We start from the raw sequence: 23,277 nt of genomic DNA, 5'->3' as shown, positions 1-23,277 counted from the left end.
ATCCAATAAAAATGCAGTGATTAATAATATATAACAGCTGTGAGTAATGCCTGAGGTATGCGTAGGTTTGCTTACTTAGAAAAATGCAATATTGCAATATTTTTTTAACTATTATAACACACCTAACATAGCAAAACATGGGTTCAAGAAACTTCTGAAATCAGATGACAGCTCTTTTATTGTGCAAGTAGTGGCTCTTAAAAGAGCCTTTGGGTCTGTGTGGGCTTATCCCGGAGTCTGCCAGAACCGGGGAGGAGCTGTGACAGAATCCTCAAGCACGCTCACCGCGGATGCGGCGGGCCAGCTGGATGTCCTTGGGCATGATGGTGACACGCTTGGCGTGGATGGCGCACAGGTTGGTGTCCTCGAACAGCCCCACCAGGTAGGCCTCGCTGGCCTCCTGCAGCGCCATGACGGCCGAGCTCTGGAAGCGCAGGTCGGTCTTGAAGTCCTGCGCGATCTCGCGCACCAGGCGCTGGAAGGGCAGCTTGCGGATCAGCAGCTCCGTCGACTTCTGGTAGCGCCGGATCTCGCGCAGCGCCACCGTGCCGGGCCGGTAGCGGTGCGGCTTCTTCACGCCGCCGGTGGCCGGCGCGCTCTTGCGGGCAGCCTTGGTCGCCAGCTGCTTGCGGGGCGCCTTCCCACCCGTCGATTTACGCGCCGTCTGCTTGGTACGCGCCATCGCTCCGCTTTCCCGCTAGACTCCCAAACCCCAACAATGACTAAGCCGCAGCAGCTGCTCCGAGGCGGCGGTATTTATAGCCGAAGCGCCCTGGCGATTGGCCCTCCGCACGAGTCCCGCTGCCATTGGGCGACGCGAGCAAGTCGAAAAGCCCGCGTCTCGCGGGCAGAGATCCCGCCCTTTCCCCGCCTCGCTCCGCCCACTTTGGCTCCAGAGCCGCTGAACCGGCCCACTCTCCCCCCCACCACAGTCTGACCCGCCCGTGTTCTTTCACCTTTCCAGACTTCTAGAATGATTTAGCCTCGGTTCCCTCGCTCTCTAAGGATGACTGCCCAGTCTGTCTTCACGAACAGCGGTTTGGGAGGACGGAGGGAGTGAACCATCGTGAGTGACCGCTGTAGCCGTGCCGATGTAGCCCTGTCGCCCACGCCTGGGGCTCGGTCTCTACTCAAACCCGGTCCCACTCACTGCCTCCCCCCGCCTGGCATCGGGACTGCTGACTAAAGCTCCTTCGCTTGGCAGCCTCCGTCTCTCGAGAGAGCTCGCTGTTTGCTCCCGTTCGGTAACCGTGCTCGGTTCAGGTCTGCGGCAGGGACGTTCTAGGCGTGGATGACAGACGACGTTTCGCGTAAGGAGAACGTTTCCAGGCTACTCTCCCCACCCGGTGTAAGGTCCCACTCTCTTCGGCGTAGCGCGCCCGGGTGAGACGGCGGTACGCTCCGAACCACGAAAGCTTCCGCGACCAATCACTGCGCGCTCGGGAGCTGAGCCGTGTAGGGCCCGGCAGCTGGGGAGCGACGTGCAGTTCTCAGTCAGGTCGGACTGAGTCCGGCAGCTGCGCGTTTCTGGGTCCGCCCGCTCCCTGCTCCCGCCGGCTACGGGATTTACGGGACGTGGGGGAACAGGGCGGTGAAACGAGAAGTGGGCGAGAACCGGGGAAAGCGCTGGGAGAGTAGGCTGTGCTCGGCACCACAGGCGGGGAGGCGCGGTTCAGGGATGAGAGTGCCGTAAGAGCTCCCGTTTTCTTCCCCCGGTAGCCCGCGAGAATGCTAACGGTGCGGGGATCGAGCCTGGAGCTTTTTACTTAAAAGAGCACACAGTCATCTTGAACTGTTTGTGTGTTTGATGTATCACCATTTCGCTAAAACGCCACACGGGAGAGGAAAAAAAAAACCAGCACTGTCTCTCCAGAACACACTTACACCGGGCATTTAAGAACACCTACATCGCTTGTTTATTGTTAAACCTCACCCGAAGCCGGTCGCGAAAGTGGAAGACTTCTGAGGTACTTTCAGAGTACCACGAGCATTCTCCGCTCTAGTGAGGAAAAGGGAGAACTCATTGTTTCTCGTTAAACACATACATCTCGGACTCCTTACAACCAGCAATATTTTCACATTACTCTTCCGAGAAAAGCCCGGAAAAACTAATGTCACTGCATCAGCTCTTTTCTTGAAAAAGTAGGTGGCTCTTAAAAGAGCCTTTGGGTTAGAAAGATTTTCAAACATGATTTACTTGGAGCTGGTGTACTTGGTGACAGCCTTGGTGCCCTCGGAGACGGCGTGCTTGGCCAGCTCGCCGGGCAGCAGGAGCCGCACGGCCGTCTGGATCTCCCGCGACGTGATGGTGGAGCGCTTGTTGTAGTGCGCCAGGCGCGAGGCCTCGCCGGCGATGCGCTCGAAGATGTCGTTGACGAACGAGTTCATGATGCCCATGGCCTTGGACGAGATGCCCGTGTCGGGGTGCACCTGCTTCAGCACCTTGTACACGTAGATGGAGTAGCTCTCCTTGCGGCTCTTGCGCCTTTTCTTGTCGCCCTTTTTCTGTGTTTTGGTGACCGCCTTCTTGGAGCCCTTCTTGGGCGCAGGAGCAGACTTAGCCGGCTCAGGCATCACAGCAGACACACCACTGCCACTAACCGGTCAACCGCACAAAGGAACGCAATAAACAACCTTTCGTCAGCGCGAGTCCTCTTTATAGCAGCGGTGAGCAAGCAACGACTCGACAGCTTCTCATCACCATTGGTTAGGAATTCTATCTCTCATCGTCACGCTGGACAAAGCTTCGCTATTGGACATCTCTCGATTCTCATTTCCATTGGCTGACGGTATAACGCCTCCTTCTCAGCCTATCAGCGAAGGCGCTTCCGCTCCACCCGAGCCGTATATAAGCCAGCGGGCCGGCACGCTGTAGAGTAGCTGTTCTTTCTTGTGGAGCTGTTGCTGCTTTTTGTCTGCTGAGCCGCCACGATGTCCGGCCGCGGGAAGCAGGGCGGGAAGGCGCGGGCCAAGGCCAAGTCACGCTCGTCGCGGGCCGGGCTGCAGTTCCCCGTGGGCCGTGTCCACCGGCTGCTGCGCAAGGGCAACTACGCGGAGCGGGTGGGCGCCGGCGCCCCGGTGTACCTGGCAGCCGTGCTGGAGTACCTGACGGCCGAGATCCTGGAGCTGGCGGGCAACGCGGCCCGCGACAACAAGAAGACGCGCATCATCCCCCGCCACCTGCAGCTGGCCATCCGCAACGACGAGGAGCTCAACAAGCTGCTGGGCAAGGTGACCATCGCGCAGGGCGGGGTGCTGCCCAACATCCAGGCCGTGCTGCTGCCCAAGAAGACTGATAGTCACAAGGCTAAAGCTAAGTGAACACCGAAGGGCAACACCCGGGAGTTTTTTACCAGAAAGACACAAAGGCTCTTTTCAGAGCCACCCACAATATCACTAAAGAGCTAAATTGCTTTAACTTGGTTTGAAAATTCCTATAGAAAAAGCTATTGTGGTGCCTCTTATGACAAAAGAAAATGAAATTAATGAATTCTAGTTTTTGAATGCTATGATTCTTAAATATATGTTTTGTATGTGCAGGTAAGATCAGTTTTTAGAACCTAAGGTGTTTAATGTGGTGAATTGCAGGAAAAATATCTTTCCAATCCTGTCTTACACCTCAAGACAAAAATACAGATGCTAAAACCATCCTCGCCCCTCCCTTCTGCTTCCCTTTCACGTAGTCGCACAGGTTAAATGTGGAGAAGAAAGTGTTAAGTACCAGATAGAAGACTGCTTAAAACCAAAGAAACTACATTTAAGTCTTTAGCTCGAGGCAATTTTCATCCTAAAAGGCACAAACGATCGCCCCAGCGTTGCATCAAAGTACTGATTACAGCAGCATCTAGGCGCTGTTCCTGAGATGATAAAGTTCCTCACAGGCACAGGCCTCACTTTATGAGATTCGATAGGGAGTACAGGCGAAAGATATAAACCCATTTCCATTATCTACCCAAAATATTTTAAAAAATCGTAACTTCAGCTTTTTTTTTGAGAAAATGTGGGTGGCTCTTAAAAGAGCCGTTGGGTTTAAGCGCGGAGCAAGTTTTCTTCCACAGGGGCTTACTTTTTCTTGGCCGCTGCTTTTTTGGCCTTGGCTGTTTTGGGCTTGGCCGCCTTAGGCTTAGCTGCTTTGGGTTTTGCCATCTGTGCTTTGGCCGGGCTCTTCGCTGTCACCGCTTTCTTGGGCTTGGCAGCCTTAGTCACCTTCTTTGGACTTTTGGCCGCTTTCTTGGTTGCAGCAGCCGCGGGCTTCTTGGCTTTTTTAGGGCTCTTCTTCGCTGTCACCACCTTTTTGGGCTTCTTAGCAGTGCTGGCGGGTTTTTTCGCCGCAGGTTTCTTTGGCTTGGCCGCGGCTGCCCGCTTCTTGAGAGGTTTTTCCTTCACTTCTCCAGGCTTCTTGCTAAGGCGGAAAGAGCCAGAAGCGCCGGTGCCCTTGGTCTGCACCAGAGTGCCCTTGCTGACGAGGCTCTTGAGCCCCAGCTTGATGCGACTGTTGTTCTTCTCTACATCGTAGCCACCAGCCGCCAGCGCCTTCTTGAGCGCGGCGAGCGAAAGCCCCTTGCGCTCCTTGGAGGCGGACACGGCCTTAGTGATCAGCTCGGTGACGCTGGGGCCCGCGGGTTTGCGGGCTTTGGAGCCGCTCGCCGCTTTCTTCGGCTTCTTGGCGGCAGCTTTAGCAGTGGGGGCCGGAGCAGCGGCAGGCGCTGCCTCAGCAGCGGGGGCCGGAGCAGTCTCGGACATGTCGCTGCGCGAACACAATCGCAGACACTGCAGCGTTGCTCGCGGTGTCCCCCTTTATATCAGCGTTGAGGGTGCTGATTGGTGGGTTCCTGAGCCCGCCCCGCCCCGTCCGTCGGCGCTCTCCCGTTTGGTTTGTGTTTCTTCCTCCTCAAAAAAGTGCGTTTTTTATTAAAAATCCGTGACCACGACACCCCATTTCTTAGCAGTGTTGCTAGAGACAGAAGATATTATTGACTTTCGGCATTTCTTTTGGCTGAGATTTAAAATTAATCTCACACAAGCCAATAATCCCCGAGTTTAGGGATTGGACACAGCGCTGGATGGTGAGATTTTTATTTTTCCTTTTGAATTAAAATTTTCTTTCTGACAGCTCTGTCACAGTGGCAGCGGGTTGGTGTTCCTGAGAGGGATTTTCATCACAGTAGTTGAAAACGGAGGTAAACTCGATACATTTTCTTGGTGCAAATTAGCTTTGAAAAGACACAAGTAACACAAAGTAACTGCTCAGCTCTGTATCTGGGTTACAAGTTGTTTCACATAATACGGCTTACATCTCTTAAAAATAATGAAACCTTTCGACATAGTACCCTGTTTAGCTCTACTCAGAGCTAATTAAAAGTAAAAGAAAGACTGTTTTCACCGGAAAAGTTAATGTGAAAAACATCTCTCTTAAATCAGCAGGTACTTTCCATGCCTCATGACAACGTATAGAAGTTATTTCAGTGTTTCCTGCAGTTTTCTGCAGCTTTGTATGAATACTTCAGTGAACTATATCCCAATTTCTTCTCCGAAGTACTTCTTTTGATTAAGCACAATAGGTAAACACATTCATTTGTATGTTCTTATTTTAAGAAAGTTGTGGGGTTTTTTGTTGTTTTTTTGGTTGTGTGGGTTTTTTTGTGTGTGTGTGTGTGCTTGCTTTTACACTGTACTTTAGGCATTTTGTCAATCAGAATCAGCAGTTGTGCGGGAAAAAAAAGGTTCATGTTTTCTTTATGGAAAGGCTCCAGGTATTTCTTTAATAAAGTGATATAAATCAAGATAGTTAATCAAACACTTTTGTCCTCAGTAGTGCCAAGATAAACCAGGGCATGGCTTTTTGCAACCAATGAGTTTTGTGATGTGGAATAAATGAACATACATATGATTATTTTTTTCTTGAGATGAGTTAGATAGAATAGTGTCATGTGCAAAAATATGTAGTACAACGTGGCAAAGAATAAGAGACCCCGAGGATTACTTGATGTGATTGACAATGCAGTTCTTCAACTTCTTTCACTTTTAATTTTGACAACGTAATTTCACACACACTGTCTTGTGGAGTTTTGGCAATGGAGGTCCAGTTTTAACAGCTTCTTAGTGGTGTTCATTTACCATGACTAGGGTGCACCTACAGTGCAAGAAACTCCGAAGAGATGTGGTAGCATTTCAGAGGGGGTTTTGTTTAGGGAAGACAAACAGCAGAATAACATCACATATGAGAGTATAAAAACAGAAGATTGTGTGGATTTGGAGCCAATGCCTGTACTGATGCTAAATTTCATGGTGGTTTCACCTGCTGACCCCACTGTGGATTGTGGTTTGTGAACTACATTGTCATAAAATGAATCTGTTGAGAATGACACATACATACCATTGAGGAGAAATTTACGTGGGTTAGTTCTGTAGCATACATATTTCCTCCAAATGCTGTATCTTACGCTCTTCTATTCATTCCTGTCAGAGTCAGACCCCCGGTAGCTTTACCTCTAAAGTATTTTGATCCTCTGCAAATGCATTTTCCTAGGTTTAGGCTAGGCCTCTAACTTTCTTCCAAACACCTGATGTAGCAGCAGAGTCCTAGAACAGTTTATATGCTCTTCTAAAAGCTCTTTTTTCTGGTGCTTCAATATTTTGACCACATATCTGGACTTCTAAATTTTGTTTTTTACAATCATAGATATTTTTAGACTCAGTGAAGAAGAAAATGCGAAGAAATCTTGCAAAAGTTCTCAGATGGAGGAGAGAAAGGAAGAAATATTTTGTCAAGTGTCCTTTAGTTCCTTTAATTTAATGGGAAAGCTTATTAAAAATAAAATCTTATTTCAAACATTACCTTAACCTTTTTTTTTTTTTTTTCTGATATAAAGCTTTGTAAAATGATGTATTCAATAAAAGACAAAATTACTTCCGCTGCCTGTATGTTCCTGGAAAGAATAGCCAAGCAAACAGAACATTTATTAAAATAGTGATTTTTGAAAAGGTAGAAAGTAGTGCTCACAGTCAACGGCAATATTTGGATGTGAAAGAAATTTTTCAGAACTTTAGGCAGAAATACAAGGACCCATTTTTATCCTATACTGGTGTTGGATAAATCTTTCATTAAGGTCCTTTTTTTGAGCCTGAATGATTGTAGAATCATAGAGTGGTTTGGGTTGGAAAAGATATAGTCGAGCCTCCCTGGTTATCTTCCACTAGATCAGGTTGCTGAAAGCCCCATCCAACCTGATCTTGTACACTTCCAGTGATGGTGCATCCACTACTTCTCTGGGCAACTTGGTCCAGTTTTCCATCACCATCATAATAAAAAAAAAAATTCTTCCATATGTCCAAATTAAATCTTTCAGTTTAAACTGTTGCTTCTTATACTGCCACTACAGGCTCTGGTAAAAAATCTCCATCTTTCTCATAAGCCTCCTTTATATGTTGAAAGACCACAATAATTTCTCCCCACACCCTTCTCTTCTCCTGGCTGAACAATCCCAAATCTCTTTGTCTTTCTTCACAGGAGAGGTGTTCCAGTCCTCTGAAGATTTTTGTGGCATCCTCTGGACTCACTCTAATAGGCTCATGTCTTCATTGTGTTTGGGGACCCCAGATATGGCTTCAATACTCCAGGTAGGTCTCATGAGAGCAGAGGGGGAGAATCACGTCCCTCGACCTGCTAACAATACTTCTTTTTCTGCATCCCAGGACAAGACAGGCTTTGTGGGCTGCAAGTGCACATTGCCAGGTCTTATCCAACTTTTCATTCACCAGTATCCCCAAGTCCTTCTCTGCAGGGCTGCTTTAAATTAATCTAGCCTCCAGACTGTACTGCTATTGGGGATAGCCCCAACCCAGGTGTAGGACCTTTCACTTTCTCATGTTGAACTTCATGAGATTCACATGGGCCCATTTCTCAAGCTAGTCAAGGTCCCTCTGGATGGCATCCCTTCCATCCAGTGTATCAACGGCACCACTCAGTTTGGTGTCATCTGCAAACTTGCTGAGGGTGCACTCAATATCACTATCTATGTTATTGGTTAAAATATTAAACAGCATTGATGTCAGAACAGATCCTTGAGGGACACTACTCATTACTGGTTTCCATTTGGACTTCGAGCTGTTTACTGTATGTCTTTGGATGTAGCCATACAGCCAAGTATTTATCCGTCTAACAGTCCATCTGTCAATCCATACCTGCCCTCAGTTACCTCCATGTCTTTCATATGTTTTGCAGCTTCAAGGAGGATCTGTTCCAGGATATTACCAGGCACCAAGGTAAGGCTGACTGGTCAGTGGTTCCCAGGACCTCCCTTTTTATCCTAAAAAAAAAAAAAAATTCCCCTTCAGTCACTGAGGGTTTCACCTGACTGCCATGACTTTTCAAATATGATGGAGAGTGGCTTAGCAACTCTACCAGTTCCCGTGGGACTCCAGGATGCATCTTACTGAGTCCCATGGACTTGTGTGTCTTCAGGTCCCTCAGGTGGTCTCAGATCTGATCTTCTCCAAGGATGCAAGGGACTTTGTTCCCCCAGTGTCTAGCTTGAGGTTCAAGGACTTGAGAGATGTGGGAAAAGAGATTTCCAGTGGAAAGTGAAGCAAAAAAACTGTTGAGTACCTCAACCTTCTTCATGTCAGTTGTCACTAGTTCTCCAGTCTTATTTACTGGAGAGTATATTTACTTTAGTCTTCCTTTTCTCATCAACATACCATCAGAAGCTCTTTTTATTCTTCATATCCCCTGTCAAATTCAGCTCCAGAGGGACCTTAGCTTTCCTGATCCCATGCCTACACACCTGGACAGCATCCCTCTATTCTTCCCAAGATGTTTGTCCCTGCCACCTGTGCTTATGCATTTTCTTCTTGCACTTCATTGCAGCCAGAATGTCCTTGCTCAGCTATGCTCATCTCCTGCCTTCCTTGCCTGATTTCTTACATATAGGAATTGAGAGCACTTGCTCTCTAAGAAAAATGTCCTTAAATAGCTGCCAGCTCTGTTCTATTCCTTGATTCCTGAGGGCAGTTTCCCAGGAGGTCACATCCACTATTTTCTTGATCATCTGAAGGTTTGCTCTGCTAAAAAGGTTTTGCCTTTACTTTTTGCATGGCCCATATCCCTTGGGCACAGGCTGCAGTCCAGACTGCTACCAATCTTGGCCTCTCTAATTAGTTTATGTTGGTGAGCAAAGTACAGTAGCGTTTCTCCTCTGGTTGGACTGTCTTTCACCTGGATTAAAAAAAATATATCCTCAACACACTCCAGGAGTTTCCTGGACTGCTTACAGCTTGCTGCACCACTTTTCCAGCAGATGTCAGGTTGATTGAAATCCCCCAGTGGGATCAGAGCCTAAAAGTGTGATACTGTAGCTGAATCAAAAAGCTTTGTTAACATCCTTCACTTGATGGGGTAGCCTGTAGTACATACCAACCATGGGGTTTCTTTCGTTGGCCTGGCCTCTAATTTTTTACCCGTAATCTCTCAACTGTTTTTCTAGGACAGCTCTGTAAAATAAAACAATTTTTTTTTACATAGAGAGCAACTACCCCCTTGCCTCTCCTTCCTTGCTGGTCCCTTCTGAACTATTTATAGTTATCCATTGCAGCAGTCCAGACTTGTGATTCATCCCACCAAGTGAAATATGACTGTGCTGGAGTTTGTGTTTGCTCAGGAAGATAGATGGAGGCATCCATCTCACAGATGCAGCTGAGGTGGCAGGACTGTGGCACATGTATGCATGTTTTTAACAAAATGATCAAGATCATACATCAAGCCTATAGGTGCAAAGCACCATTAATATGTTTTTCACCTTGAGCTGCCTAAGGCTGCACGGTGTCTTCAATATTTTCTTAAGCAACCAGGCCTTCCTGATACCAGTGCTGCTGAGCATTCATACGTAATATATGTGATCCAGCTAAATTAGTACTGACTTATGGGTGCTCTAGGTACAGGAACAAATAAAAAAAGTCACAGAGTCACTCAAGACAATGCAAATCTGATATAATGGCAGACTTCGCATGATTTGGGGGATACTTTTTGTCCATGATGGATTTCATTTAAAAACTGATTTATCATGATTTTCTAAACCATGACATGTTGTTACATGAGTAAGAAAACCTAATGTCTCAATAGGAACAGGGTTACAAAGGCATACTCTTCAGTCTCCAGCAAAAGACTCTTCCCCATGGTAAAAAATTTTTTGTATTCAGATAGATTTAAAATCCCCAGATAGATCAGTCATCTCTTAAAATTAGAAATCCATGATCAGAGGCATGGTAGGCATTAGGAAGAAAATTTAGTTGTTACAAGTGTATCCATAGATACAGCTTTCTTCATTTTTCTTAACATTATCTCATTGCAAAAAATATTCCGATTATTTTAAAGCTTTATTTTGGTTCAAAGCAAGAGCGAAATAACTCCTGGATCATTCCAGACCACACAGTTTTCAATAACTTCCACACTCAGTTAAGGGATAATTCCAAGAATCCATTCAGATAATCAATCAAGCAGCCATATTATAAAGTTTCTTGTGTAGTATTTAATGCTTCAATGTGATATAAATATAATATATATGAAAATGTTACTGTACCGTATGAATGTATGTGTATATATTAATGGTTTAGTAAAAAGCCTAATTTTGCCAGTAGGGAATGTGAATTCAAGTAGCAAAAAAGTATCCAGTCACCAATCTTCCTTTCTGCCTAAGTCATTCCTTTAGCAAGCTGGGAGGGTCACATGGTACACAAAATATGTTATGTCTGGAAAACATGCACACAAGGTGGAGATCAGAAGTATGTGTTTAATAGTAAGTCTGGGTATCACTAATTTCAATATTTCTAACTGTTCAAGCAAATGTGTGAGATCTTTTGGGGGAAACAGCAATACTTTATTGTGAAATAATGCATTTCAGTGCTACATGGATGTGACATTTCTTTGCTGCTGCGCACTTTGTGCCTGCCATCTGGGGTCTCGCAGTGCCAGCAGGTCTGGACTAATGTTGCCTGCTCTATGTACTGGGGAACAGCAGCTGCTTCCCACCATGGGTTGCTCTGGGGAAGAAGGTGGCAATCTCTTTCCTAGGCCATCCATACCACAAACAGCCTCAGCAAGAATGTTGCATCACATGGCCAAGTTTTCATTTGCATTTCAAGATAGTGAGAACAAAATTTTAGTTTTGACTCCTGCCAGGCCCCTGCAGCAGTGTGAGTCTGGGTTTTGGTGGTTGTGGGTTTTTTTTATGTGTTGTTGTTGGTTTGTTTGCTTGTTTTTTGCCAGGGTGAAATAAGAAGTGACAAACATGTAACAGTAGACCTTGTTGTGGAACTGAACTGTCCTGTACAGTCTCCTACAAGCTGCAGACAGTGCACATGGAAACTGGTTGGTTAGCTGAGCCTCTTCCTAGCTGCCTGGTGTCTTGGCTTAGAAGACCTGTGACTGATGGTAGAAAGAAATTCTACAAAGATGGGAAGAGTGCAATCAGCTAGCTGTAGTACCTCAGGATGTGAAAGACATCTAAGCTACCTTCCTCCTTGTAGGCTGTGATAGATGACCAGTAGATCATTGCAGATGAGTGCTGAGAAGAAATCTGAGATTCCAGAAAGTTGATTTCCATCGGTCCTTCACAGACATTTTGAGGAGCTTGCACTCCTCTCCTGCCAGGTGAAACCCAGGAAGCCATGGTCGTCTTTTTGCTCCTAAGAGCTACTTTGGTTGTTTGCTACTACCAGTAAGTGCTGTTTCCTCTGGACTTCAGCCACCCACCCTGCTTCCAAAAATAATTCCAAAAAAAGTGTTACAGGCCTTGCAGATTATTCCGGAAGCTGCTCTGACAAGACTGCTCTGCATGCAGCCCAGTGTTCATGGAATAACTGAATTTCATTCACAGAATGAGATCAGCAAAATCAGTGGGATGTACCTATGACACCTCTGATTTTTGATGATTCCTTCTCTTCACCTGGCTCATAAGTACCTTGGCTGCCTCACCTGTCAGTAGGAACACTGTAGAGGAAAATGTGGGGCCCCAACCAGAATGCACTTCCCTACAGGATGCTGCCAACTATTCCTAGGACATACAGGCACTTGAGGCAGGTGGTCAATGCAACTCACCTTTGATTCACAGTTTCTCTGGGATGTCTTTCTCTCCTCAGGATATCACGCATTTGTATCACTGTGTCACCTCTGCCACTAGCTCTCTTTTTTATGTCCATGTCTTTAGTGCCTTACTGCACACAAACAGCTGAAACAGGATAGTGAGGGTGGTAATTGTTCTCTGTTCAATTGGATGAAGTCTGTCCCCTTTAGTACTTAAGAACACCCACCACAAGCTTCTGCTGTCCATCTAGGCCAACCATAGCAATGTTCAGCACACTCCTTGTTTGAGTTGCTACAGCTCAAATCCACAATCCAACATCACAAATCCAGAATCAAGACAGGGAAGAGGCAGATGCTACATATTCAATAATGAGAGGCATTGTTTGCATACTGTAAGGAAGAAATGGTTCTTCCCTAGGAGGAAGAGTGGGGATGGGAGAGTTCTCATATGTAGCAACTTACTAGGAACAAGGGTAATGATGGACAGGAGGGAAATTCAGGTGGGTGAGGTGGATAGGAAAAAGGACAGGAGAAGGAAGGAGGAAGAAAAGACAGAACAGGCCGATGGTCACTATTACTGACACCTATGATACTTTTCAGTCAATATTCATAGAAGCAGACGTAATATTGAACTGCCATTCCAAGTCAGCAATAGATCGTCTTTATGCAAACCAAGGGGAGCCTAATATTATCCCAGCACCAGGTATCTGAGAAGGTGATGGCATATTGAGCTATAAAAAGTGATTAGTGCAGCATCAACAGTGAAGGCTGATATCTCAGGAACTGCTTGGAAGTGGTTGAATTTTTACTTCAAACCTTGTATTTGTGCTACTATCACTAACCCATGATATGTATAAATGATGGCTATTGGAAAGGGTGGGAGGTTCTATATTACCTAATTTAACTTCAGTAAATACATTCCTAAATGAACAAACAGGTTCAACAAAGTTAGTGGGAGAGCAGCAGGAAGGGGTGCCCCACAAGGGCAGGTGAGCTGGGAGATGAGTGGGACAGCAGGGCAGCTCTCACCAACAAGAACACAGCCCCGCAGCATCTGCACATGGCGAGAGGGTGAGGGATGGTAGCAGTGACTGGGGACAGCCATAGCCCTGGATCACTGACAAGTCTGTGTGGACAAGACTGGGACAAGGTCGAGCCAGGAAAGTGCAGCCAGTGGAGTCCGAGGTGTACAGGCACAGCATGTAAGGTAAAGCCCAAGCCCAAATATAACCCCAAAGCCAAGAAGTTAAAACCAACGGGTGGAGGGTGAGATCTTCAGAAGTCCTCAAACAAGTCACCTTCAAGTGAAAGGAAGAAAGTAGGTCCCAGCAACAAGGAGGTTGTTTTCGTTGTGGGAACAGAGTCTGATTGGATGCAGAAGTAGAAGCAGAACTGCAATGAAATCTGTCTGTACACAGTTAATATGATGAATAACACATTTTTTGCTCTACATCACCAGCCCAGGGTCCGATTTTATATCACATGGAACCGGTGTCCGGAACTTCCCTTCCACATGTCAGGCTGTGTTGAGGCTATCAGTTCTTCCACGAAATCTGAAAGCACACAAAAAGTTAGGAGAGGTAAACGCTGGCCTAGTATGTCTGTGGGCAGTTCCTGCGGGAAAGACAGTACTTTGCAAGAACAAAAGGGTGCTAAACCCCCCGTTTTCACATGTGCAAATTTTTTCTTTGTCTTACCTATGTTCCTTTTTAACATCGGGTTGACATATCCACTCTGAGCAATGAGTTCAGCTTACTCATTTTCAGCTCTCCATACAATTTAGCTCCTGTCTAGAAAGACACCAGACTAACTTTTGTGGCTCGTTTGTTTTTATATTCTTATGCTTGCGGCTTCCAGGCGAAGTTTGATAAGCAACTCCCAAAGGAAATCTGATTTGTACTGTTTAGGTGGTAATTCTTTTGTTTGTTTTTTAACAAACATGCTAATTCCAGCTGATTTTCACTATCTTTTTCCATAGCACTTAGCTTTCTTTCCCAAACAATCCACAATACACGTCAGTGTCTATTGGGAGGGGAGATTTTAGCAGGCGATAAACGACATGGAGGTGACACGTCTGCAAAAATCCAATGGGCTTTAATTTAGATGCTCCTTATCTCAAAAAATCCTATAAAAATCCTGGAACCATGCGACTTTCTAAAGGGCACAGATCGTATGCAAGCAAAAGTGTGGTTTGGTAAAACATTTGTTTATCTCCGTGATGGCTGCTATTATTTTGAGGAGAGAAGGAACCTCATCCCTCTACTGCAAAGGGGAACTTTATCCCCACCTCATGCCAGGATGCTCTCAGCGTGGTTGTTCCATTCTCAGGGAAACAAACAACAAAAATACCAGACAGCTAAAGGATAGCAGAGGGACAAAAAAAACCAAACCAACCAACCAACCAACCAAACCAAACCAACAAACAAACAAACAAACAACAAACAAAACAAACAAAACCCCAGTGCCTACTGAAGTCTAGCTTTTTACTAGGCGAGGGGTGATTTCCATGGCAAATCTGTGCACATGAGTATGTGCTACTGAAGGAAGGGGACGTAGGGGGTCTGTTCTTCCCGGATAATCTGCCCCTTGTGTAGGGTGGGAGGAGAGTTTGGATTGCTTAAGGGCGTAGTGCCGGGCTGTCGTCGTTGTCTCCCCCCACACACACTTCCCGAAACATATTGCTGTGCCGGGGGACACACATATCGCTCAGCCCCTATGTACGACACAGCCGTCTCTCTGCGTCCCACAAACCACATTACCCTTAAGGCCCGACACAGACAGTGCCCTGCAAGTGCCTAAACACAGGGCATTCCGTGCCTGGCGGCAACAAATCGCGCCGCTACACGCATCGCTCGTCGCTGAAGGAAACACACATCCCTTCGTTCGCTGAAGAGACTCCCATTGCTCTGTATCGATGGATCACACTTGGCTCAGCGTCAAGCAATACTAGCAGCGCGAAACCACCTCCTTTTCCTCCCAGGATACACAGAGGGCCGGGGATATGGCTCTGCGGTGTTGAGAATCGCTTCGCTTATCTTCTCAAAATAGTACAGGTCGCTCCAGAACCCCACAACACTTACCATCGTACCATCGTATTCCTGATAGAAGCGCACACCATCCGGGGCGGACAGCTTATCCGCCTCCGTTTCTTTGACCTGAATCAGCAGCACCTTCGGAGGTGGCGCTTCCTGCAGCGCACTTGTCAGTGTCGCTATAAAAGGGACCCGCGCTGGCTTTGTCACCGGAGTTTTCGGGCAGCTATTTAGCTTGAAATCTAGCTTGCATGATTTCCTTCGGGACCACTTGTTCATCGGTTGTTGCAGTTTTTCCTATGTCTCCGGTTCTGTGCTCTTACTCTGCTGCTGGAAAGCGTGAAGTGACAGAAACTTCAGAAACGCCCACCAGGAGACAGCAGGAGTAAAGAAATCGCAGCAGTTAACGCTCGATTACACCTTATTTATCTGAATGTTAGCCCGTTCTGAAACTATTAACAGTCTTGTGTTAGAAACTTTAGGGGAAAGAAAAAATAGGAAAAAAAGCTTAAATAATCTGCAAGGCATACCTTTCAAATAGATTATTTTTTCCTAAATAGGGAAGACCAATGAAAGAAAGTGCTAAAAAAGTCTCCTTAGTAATTAAATGCTCAAAGACACTTCAAATGTGTTAGCATATGTCTACGACTGAAAATGTAGAAATTCATGGTGCAAAAACATGGGTAAAAAAATTACCGGGGCTGAAATAGGGCTAAATTGTGGAGATCAAACACCATAACTAATTATTCTTCAATTTCAGGTGCCAGAGACTTTGGCCGACCCACAGTACTCAAAAAACAGACAGCACAGAGAAGATGCCCAACGAGCAGCGTGAAGATTCACTAGTAAAGGCTCGGTTCAGCAGACTGGAGAAAGCCATAAAGAAGTATACCGACTACAAGGAGGGAGCAAAAACAGGGCTTGCATTTTTATACTAAAAGAACCCAGGCCTTTTAGATCACTGGGGTAGAACGACCCCAAGATAACTAAAGAATGTGCTATCAGTATAACCAAAATACAGAAATTAAAGCTCTTTTAATGAACAAATAGGTGGCTCTTAAAAGAGCCTTTGGGTTAAAAAGATTTTCAAACACGATTTACTTGGAGCTGGTGTACTTGGTAACAGCCTTGGTGCCCTCGGAGACGGCGTGCTTGGCCAGCTCGCCGGGCAGCAGGAGCCGCACGGCCGTCTGGATCTCCCGCGACGTGATGGTGGAGCGCTTGTTGTAGTGCGCCAGGCGCGAGGCCTCGCCGGCGATGCGCTCGAAGATATCGTTGACAAACGAGTTCATGATGCCCATGGCCTTGGACGAGATGCCCGTGTCGGGGTGCACCTGCTTCAGCACCTTGTACACGTAGATGGAGTAGCTCTCCTTACGACTCTTCTTGCGCTTCTTGTCGCCCTTTTTCTGTGTCTTGGTGACTGCCTTCTTGGAGCCCTTCTTGGGCGCAGGAGCAGATTTAGCCGGCTCAGGCATTGCAGCGAAGTCGCGTTCCACGCTCAACCCGTCACAACGACCCACAGATACCACCGCTCTGCCCCAAGGTCTCTTTTATAGCGGAGCGAGGAAGCAACGCCTGGACAGCGTCGCATCACCATTGGTTGAGTGTTGCAGGTCAAGTCGTCACGCCGCACTAAGCTTTGCTATTGGACATCTCTCGATTCTCATTCCCATTGGCTACCTACACATCCTCTCCGTCTCAGCCTATCAGAGAAGGCGCTTCCGCTCCACCCGAGCCGTATATAAGCCAGCGGGCCGGCACGCTGTAGAGTAGCTGTTCTTTCTTGTGGAGCTGTTGCTGCTTTTTGTCTGCTGAGCCGCCACGATGTCCGGCCGCGGGAAGCAGGGCGGGAAGGCGCGGGCCAAGGCCAAGTCGCGCTCGTCGCGGGCTGGGCTGCAGTTCCCCGTGGGCCGCGTGCACCGGCTGCTGCGCAAGGGCAACTACGCGGAGCGGGTGGGCGCCGGCGCCCCGGTGTACCTGGCAGCCGTGCTGGAGTACCTGACGGCCGAGATCCTGGAGCTGGCGGGCAACGCGGCCCGCGACAACAAGAAGACGCGCATCATCCCCCGCCACCTGCAGCTGGCCATCCGCAACGACGAGGAGCTCAACAAGCTGCTGGGCAAGGTGACCATCGCGCAGGGCGGGGTGCTGCCCAACATCCAGGCTGTGCTGCTGCCTAAGAAGACTGACAGCCACAAGGCTAAAGCTAAGTGAAGTCGTCAAAGACTAATCAAGAGAGAAAACAGACTAAAAAGGCTCTTTTCAGAGCCACCCACATTGGTCATAAAGAGTTGAGTCACTGGTTTTATTTTACTGGGTGCAGGCAGATAATGTGTAAGCCAATTTTGTTCAAGTGTTTGCTTTAGCTGTGCTCTTGTTCGTTCTTGCCTGCCTGAGCTTTTTGGTAAGAGGTTATATTACAAGTATTCGAATCTTCCATGTTAAATTGAGTTTTATCTACGGATGGTTTCCATTTTTATATGTTTATATAGTTTTTTATTTTATTATCAATAAAATATTCTTATGTTTTTTTTAAAGTCTGGACATTTTTAATGTTGTAAGTATGTTTTGTAACATTGGAGTAAACATTTTCCCTCTTAGTAAGCAGACCCTGGCTCCATGCCGTATTTGTTAACGCTATAAACTTCATATCATTCCAACAGATCGTTGTTACACCTCTGTGAAAACAGCTTTCGAGTTTTCTGAGAAAGGGCAGGGAGGGCCGGGACTGATTACTTCAGGGCTTTTTTTTTTTTTCGCTGAAGTAATCATGCCGTGCCAGCAGTGACCCTGTACCAATTATTTCTCAAGGAGGGATGTTCCTACCCTCAGGCCCCTTCATGATCTATATTTTTTGCTTCATTTTCATACTATCATATGATAGTCCCTGGTTTTCTGTATCTGAGTTAACTCTGTAGAACACTAGGGAAAGATTTTAGGCAGGGCAGGGTTACCAGTGTTGTTGGTGAAATGACTGATGTGACAGCCACTGTGTTACACTGGAAAGAGCATTATCAGTTTTAATGTTGGGGTTTTTTTTTGTGCTACTGGATGGATCGCCTCCTCTTCTCCATGAGGTACACGGAGTTTTCTCATCACGTTCCAGGAAATTGCGAGTGGTTCTTGGAAGAGCTGCATCTGTTCAAGGAGGGCATTGTGTTACCACGAAGTCTTTTTTCTTTGTTGGTGTTGCCCTTACTTCCAATTTTCTGTCTTACTTTAGAGAGCCTTCTTTGCTGCTTTTTGAGCCTCATAGTTTCGTGCTGGCTCTTGACCACAGAGACCATCAGCTGCTTGACTTTCCTGGGGCTATTTTTCTGCAGTCTGTGGACGTGGTCTTGGTGATCAGCTCGGTGACACGGAGCAGCAGTAGTGGTTTTCAACATGATCACAGTTTTGCCATCTCTGTTCTCCAGTATAGGGAAAAGAGAGATGTGGACTAACATATTTGTGAACCTGGTATTCACTGAGTTAACCTTTCCTAAGATTGAGTTGGTACTAAGTTCACTCAATGCAGGAAAGGGAAGTATTTACTCTTCTCTGTATCTGTTTTCTTCCATATAATGAAACTGTCATCTTCATATTGGAACCTGGGGATTGTAGCAAAAATTAGAAGGGTCCTGTGAAACCCCTTAGGTACATGTACATCACTTCAACATTTTGTAAGAGGTTTTATAATAAACTCTTGTTTCTTAACTGTAGAAATTTCCAAGAGGACCACCTTTTGGATTTCTTTCTCTTACAAATGAATGCTTTGGTATCAACAGTATAAATGCAGGTGTACTGAAGATACAGTATCTGTTGCTAGCCTTGTAGAGATTCCTCTTATTTCCCTGTTGTAGAATGCGTTTGTGCATTATGTAGTTCTAGTTTCAAATCATAGATCCAGGAAACAAAGCCTTAAAAAAGACAGGGTTATGTGAGGTCTAAACTGAGAAGGGCCACAAGGCCTCAAATGTACATTGTACAGCCAGATACTTTCGTGGAGATTAATAATATATGTGGTTTGTCAAAACTGGGGTAAGTGGGCAGGTTAGTTTGGAATATATTTCTTATCAAGGTGAGTGTGAACACCAGCTCTCTTCTATAAGCTGCACAGACCGATTCCCAGTTATTTCTTTATCATTAACTTGGTTTTGCAACAGCAGAATGGGAGAGGAAGGTGAAAACGCCTGCGATCAAGAGACAAAAAGAAATCTGCCTCCTTGAGCCGGTGTGAACGGCACCACTTCGCAACTCTGAGGAAATGGCACCACGGCGGCCTGGAAAAAAGCAACACATCCCCCGTCCCCACGGTGGGTCCCATTTCCGGACCTCTCCCACACAGGTCGGCTGCTGATGGGGCAGCCGCCCCTACAAATATTTTTTGTTGTTGGTGGTTTCGTTTGTTTATTATTCTTTTAATTCCTTGAGCAAGAGAAGCAGAAAAATAACCAAAACACTCAAATGGCTTTTAATATCTTCCGAGTCCTATTGGCTCTACTCTGTGATTCAGTCTCACGAGTTTATCTTGTGAAGGTTAACGGAGGAGAGTTCACGCGAAAGCCGATTTACCTGCATAAGTGCAGCGGATGATGGATAGCGGAGCTTACAGTCCCCACCAAGACCCCTTGTTTCTCCAGCGACGACGAAATTCTCCGGGTTTGTCGGTCCAACCGTGGCAGGCAGAGATTTTCCTGCTCCCTGCGTCAATGCCAGAGACGGGGATTTAAGGACCGGTGCCTCCGAGGTCGGGGGGAGGGGGCGAAGTCGGGGTCCATTACGGACGAGTCAAGAGGGGGAGTGAGGTTTAATACGCGATGATTCGAGAAGAGAAACAGGGAGGGAGGCCGGGCTGAGCCGAGAAGGACAACGCAGTGGGGATGGGGGCGTGCCGGGGTTTGGAGGTTGAGTGGGCTACCCTCCTCTGCGGTATCCTCCAACCCTCCTGCGCTGCAAGAGGAGCCTGGTAACAGCGGGGAGATGGCAAAGTGTCAGCTCTCACCAGGAAGAACAGAGCAGGGCCCCCACTATGTGAAATCCAGAAGCAAGCCATTTGTTTTTCATCAACGAAAGCATTTTTAACTCGTTCATTGCCAGGAAATGAACCGGTAGGGTAAGCGGGGGAAACCACACTATTCAGTTCAGATAAATGCTATGAATAAACCTTGGTTCTTTTGAAGCTTCCTGATGTCCACTGTTTTTTATAGCCTGTGATATTACCTGTGGAGAAACATAGGATTTCATGCAAATGTTCTCATGTGGAAAATATGGCAAAAATGAAAAAAAGTGTGAAAGACTTGTCTGCCTTTAAGGTGTTTTGAAAAGGGTTAATAGCTCTGATTGTTTTTATCAATGTTTTAGAAACCCTCATTGTATGTTTTTTTTGTCCTGTCAATAAATGCAATATTAGAAGCTATCACTATAAGTCTGAAGTACAATACCCACACCCCATGAGTTTTTGCATCACATATAAATAGCAGGGCTAAAACTCCAGGAGCTAACCATGCCTTTCACCCATGTAACCATTTCAATTCTCCCATGGAATTTTTACCAGCGATTTCAAAAGACAGAGTTTAAAAGCCCCTGCATGTAGTGGGTAGAACTCATTCAGATAAATTATCTGGGCTTCCTGAGTCAGCTCAGCTGAGCACAAGCACCTGGATTTGCCTGTGATGCAATCAGTCCAGTCTACTGGTGGTTGAAGCACAGGAGAAGGAGGTATTCTTATCTAAAGACGTATTTCAGTGTGTAGAAAGACTGGGGATATGTCATTCCTATGGTAATTCTTGTTCCATTTACTAAGTGGGATGACTGAATATGCTAATCTTGCTGTGTCCTAAGAGCACAAGGCAAAAAACTTTACCATGTGGAGTGTTCAGATTGTTTTACATTGCAGTGGCTGCTACTTGTTACAAAAAGAAAAGGAGATGCATACAAGAAATGTATGCATTTCTTCATAGCTCAGATTCTGTGGAAAGGTAGTGTAAGATCCCTTACTCTATCTGAAGTTCAAATTTAGCCATAATTCTTCATGTGTGCCCTCTTCTTATATTAGGAATTATTTATTTCATTTTCCAATATCTCTTTCAATAACAAAATCTACATGTAAGGCAAGTAGGTATACAAGTACCTAAAGGTTGTGGATTCTACTGGGGATGAAAATTCCAAGCTGTCCTAGAAACTCCTTTCAGACACAAACTACTTATTTTCTAGTTATAAAATGCAACTATGTCCAGAATTGCTTTCTGGGGTTTTGTGAGATAAAAAATGAATGGGAGAACCTTTGTATAATTTCCGAGAAGGAATGCTTTTGGAACAAACTCTCCACCAGGACAGACAGTCAAATCAAGTAAGTTAATTATTTTCAGCCACCAAAGAATGCAAAAGTAAAGAAAAAAGAAAAAAGGAAAAAAGAAAACATACACAAAAAACAAACAAAAAACCCTAAAAATAAACAAACAAAACCCCACAAAAAATAAAAACAAACAAAAAGACCACACACCAAACAAAACAAATACCTCACCAAAATTAAAACACTCCCTCCCCCCCAAAAAAACCCCACCACCACCAAAAAAAACCCAAAACAAAACAAAACAAAATAAACTCAAAAAAAGCACAAAACCCACAAAACTTCCCCCCCAAAAAAACCAAACCAAAACATTTTAACCTACATAGGCCTCTATTTCTGTGACCCCAGTCCTTGAGGAAAGAGCTGGCCCTGATCACTGTAATACATCTTCTTTCCTTGTAGGTGAGTTGGGAAGGGAGAAGGGGTTACTTCCAACCCTTTTCTCCAGAGACATTTGAGTCTTTTCTTAAGCTGTGCTGTGCTCTGATACACCACAACCCCAAGACCAGGTTTCTGGAACCCAATGACTCAATTTTTTTCCATTACAATCTGAAACGGGCACATTTTCATTACTGGCCAAAAGCATTAATCAAAGTGTGCATGAGACCAAATATTTTTCCGTAATTGCAGTTAGCTCTTCCTCCCTCTGTGCTAATTGCTCTGAAATATACTATTTTCTATTAAAACTGGAGAAGCTGCAAAATGTTTTATTGAGCTAACAGTGATTTGACAGGTTCAACAAGTTTGATGGCAAGGTTCACCTTATTAATTACTGCATAGACAAAATATACAAGGGAAAATTAGGTTAGCCTTGAGTTAGAATGATTCATGCAGAGACTGAAGATGCAAAGGGTAAGGAATACAAGGGTTATAGTAATTAATATTGAGTGGCTACCTGAACTAGCAATGCTTCATTAGAATCAATTCAGCCTGCAATTGAAATTACCAGGGCAAAATCAAATTTACCATACTATGAGTTGTTAGGAACCTACTGTATCTCAGGAAACATTGCTGACCTGTGCTAGCTGTAGTTTGAACTAGGATTTTCTGTTTTAGGATAATATAACTTTTATATGACAAATTATGAAACCCGCTGACAAATTCTTCTGATGATCATCATCACTATCTAAATATGAACACTTTTAGTATGCAATATTTTCTAGAGTCTTTTTCTGGCAGCCCACACATCCCACTACACAAAATCCTAGAGACTGGAGTACGCCATAGTTTACTCATCTTTTTAGGTACTGGACATACAGAGAGGCCCAGAATATGCAAACTATGCCTCAGGTTGTACTAAGATACTTTAAGAGTAGTTCTCCAAACTATGCTTGAAGCTACTGGAGAGTGGAGTATGAAGGACACCTGTAACCCGTCGGTAACAGAAATAAAATCTGTGAGGTACTTATCAGCCTTTATGCTGACATTGACCGATAAATATGTTGCCAGTTTAAGAGAGAACCAGTGCCTGCTTCCGTACCCCTACTACCAAGCAATTCACAGTCATTAGAGCGGGTGACTTCTGTGATTTTGTGATCCCTGAATAGATTGTGTTAACAAGCCCAAAGAATATGCTTGGAATTCAGTATTATTCATATCTGTTTTGAGAGAAGATGGTAACAGCTTTGATGTGCATCTAATTACATAAGAATGTGATAGAGTGATTCAGGAAGCCTCCAGCTAAAAGAATTTAGGACTGGTTAGTAGCTATGTGATAAACTCTGATAGTTTATTATGTCAACCTACAGCAGTGGGGTTTTTTTTAGTTTTTAATGGTTTAGTACAATTAATGATACAGAGAAAGGTCTCAACTTAACCTAAAGCAGTCACAG

General features: G+C 45.5%; 6 protein-coding genes across 7 annotated transcripts; 2 read left to right on the top strand and 4 right to left on the bottom strand.

Annotated features, from left to right (window-relative positions):
* Positions 1 to 160: 160 nt before the first annotated feature.
* Positions 161 to 862, bottom strand: LOC136100784 (histone H3). The gene has a single exon (XM_065836138.2). It carries the CDS (start codon positions 680 to 682, stop codon positions 272 to 274), a length of 411 nt encoding a protein of 136 aa, XP_065692210.1. The 5' UTR covers positions 683 to 862; the 3' UTR covers positions 161 to 271.
* Positions 863 to 1,807: 945 nt separating this feature from the next.
* LOC136100857 (histone H2B 5) lies at positions 1,808 to 3,213 on the bottom strand. Its single transcript, XM_065836311.2, has one exon. It carries the CDS (start codon positions 2,572 to 2,574, stop codon positions 2,194 to 2,196), a length of 381 nt encoding a protein of 126 aa, XP_065692383.1. The 5' UTR covers positions 2,575 to 3,213; the 3' UTR covers positions 1,808 to 2,193.
* LOC136100813 (histone H2A-IV) lies at positions 2,773 to 3,761 on the top strand. The gene has a single exon (XM_065836207.2). The coding sequence runs from the start codon at positions 2,932 to 2,934 to the stop codon at positions 3,319 to 3,321; it is 390 nt and encodes a 129-aa protein (XP_065692279.1). The 5' UTR covers positions 2,773 to 2,931; the 3' UTR covers positions 3,322 to 3,761.
* An 11-nt stretch (positions 3,762 to 3,772) lies between these two features.
* Positions 3,773 to 4,782, bottom strand: LOC136100742 (histone H1.10). Its single transcript, XM_065836063.2, has one exon. The coding sequence runs from the start codon at positions 4,741 to 4,743 to the stop codon at positions 4,063 to 4,065; it is 681 nt and encodes a 226-aa protein (XP_065692135.1). The 5' UTR covers positions 4,744 to 4,782; the 3' UTR covers positions 3,773 to 4,062.
* Positions 4,783 to 10,365: 5,583 nt separating this feature from the next.
* On the bottom strand, positions 10,366 to 16,645 carry LOC136100843 (histone H2B 1/2/3/4/6). 2 transcript variants are annotated; one of them, XM_071800901.1, is made up of 2 exons: positions 16,213 to 16,645; positions 10,366 to 13,632 (listed from the first exon to the last, which is right to left on the bottom strand). In XM_071800901.1, exons 1-2 carry the CDS (start codon positions 16,587 to 16,589, stop codon positions 13,596 to 13,598), a joined length of 414 nt encoding a protein of 137 aa, XP_071657002.1. In that variant the 5' UTR covers positions 16,590 to 16,645; the 3' UTR covers positions 10,366 to 13,595. The 2 variants fall into 2 exon arrangements, with proteins under 2 accessions (XP_071657002.1, XP_065692345.1); XM_065836273.2 differs by lacking the exon at positions 10,366 to 13,632 and having other exon boundaries at positions 16,090 to 16,644.
* On the top strand, positions 16,164 to 17,651 carry LOC136100797 (histone H2A-IV). The gene has a single exon (XM_065836164.2). It carries the CDS (start codon positions 16,939 to 16,941, stop codon positions 17,326 to 17,328), a length of 390 nt encoding a protein of 129 aa, XP_065692236.1. The 5' UTR covers positions 16,164 to 16,938; the 3' UTR covers positions 17,329 to 17,651.
* The last annotated feature ends 5,626 nt before the right edge of the window (positions 17,652 to 23,277 follow it).

Source organism: Patagioenas fasciata, chromosome 1 (assembly GCF_037038585.1).
Source record: "Patagioenas fasciata isolate bPatFas1 chromosome 1, bPatFas1.hap1, whole genome shotgun sequence".
In the NCBI taxonomy this organism is placed as follows: Eukaryota; Metazoa; Chordata; class Aves; order Columbiformes; family Columbidae; genus Patagioenas; species Patagioenas fasciata.
Note: the sequence above shows the minus strand (reverse complement) of the source record. Positions and strands in the feature narration are given on the sequence as shown.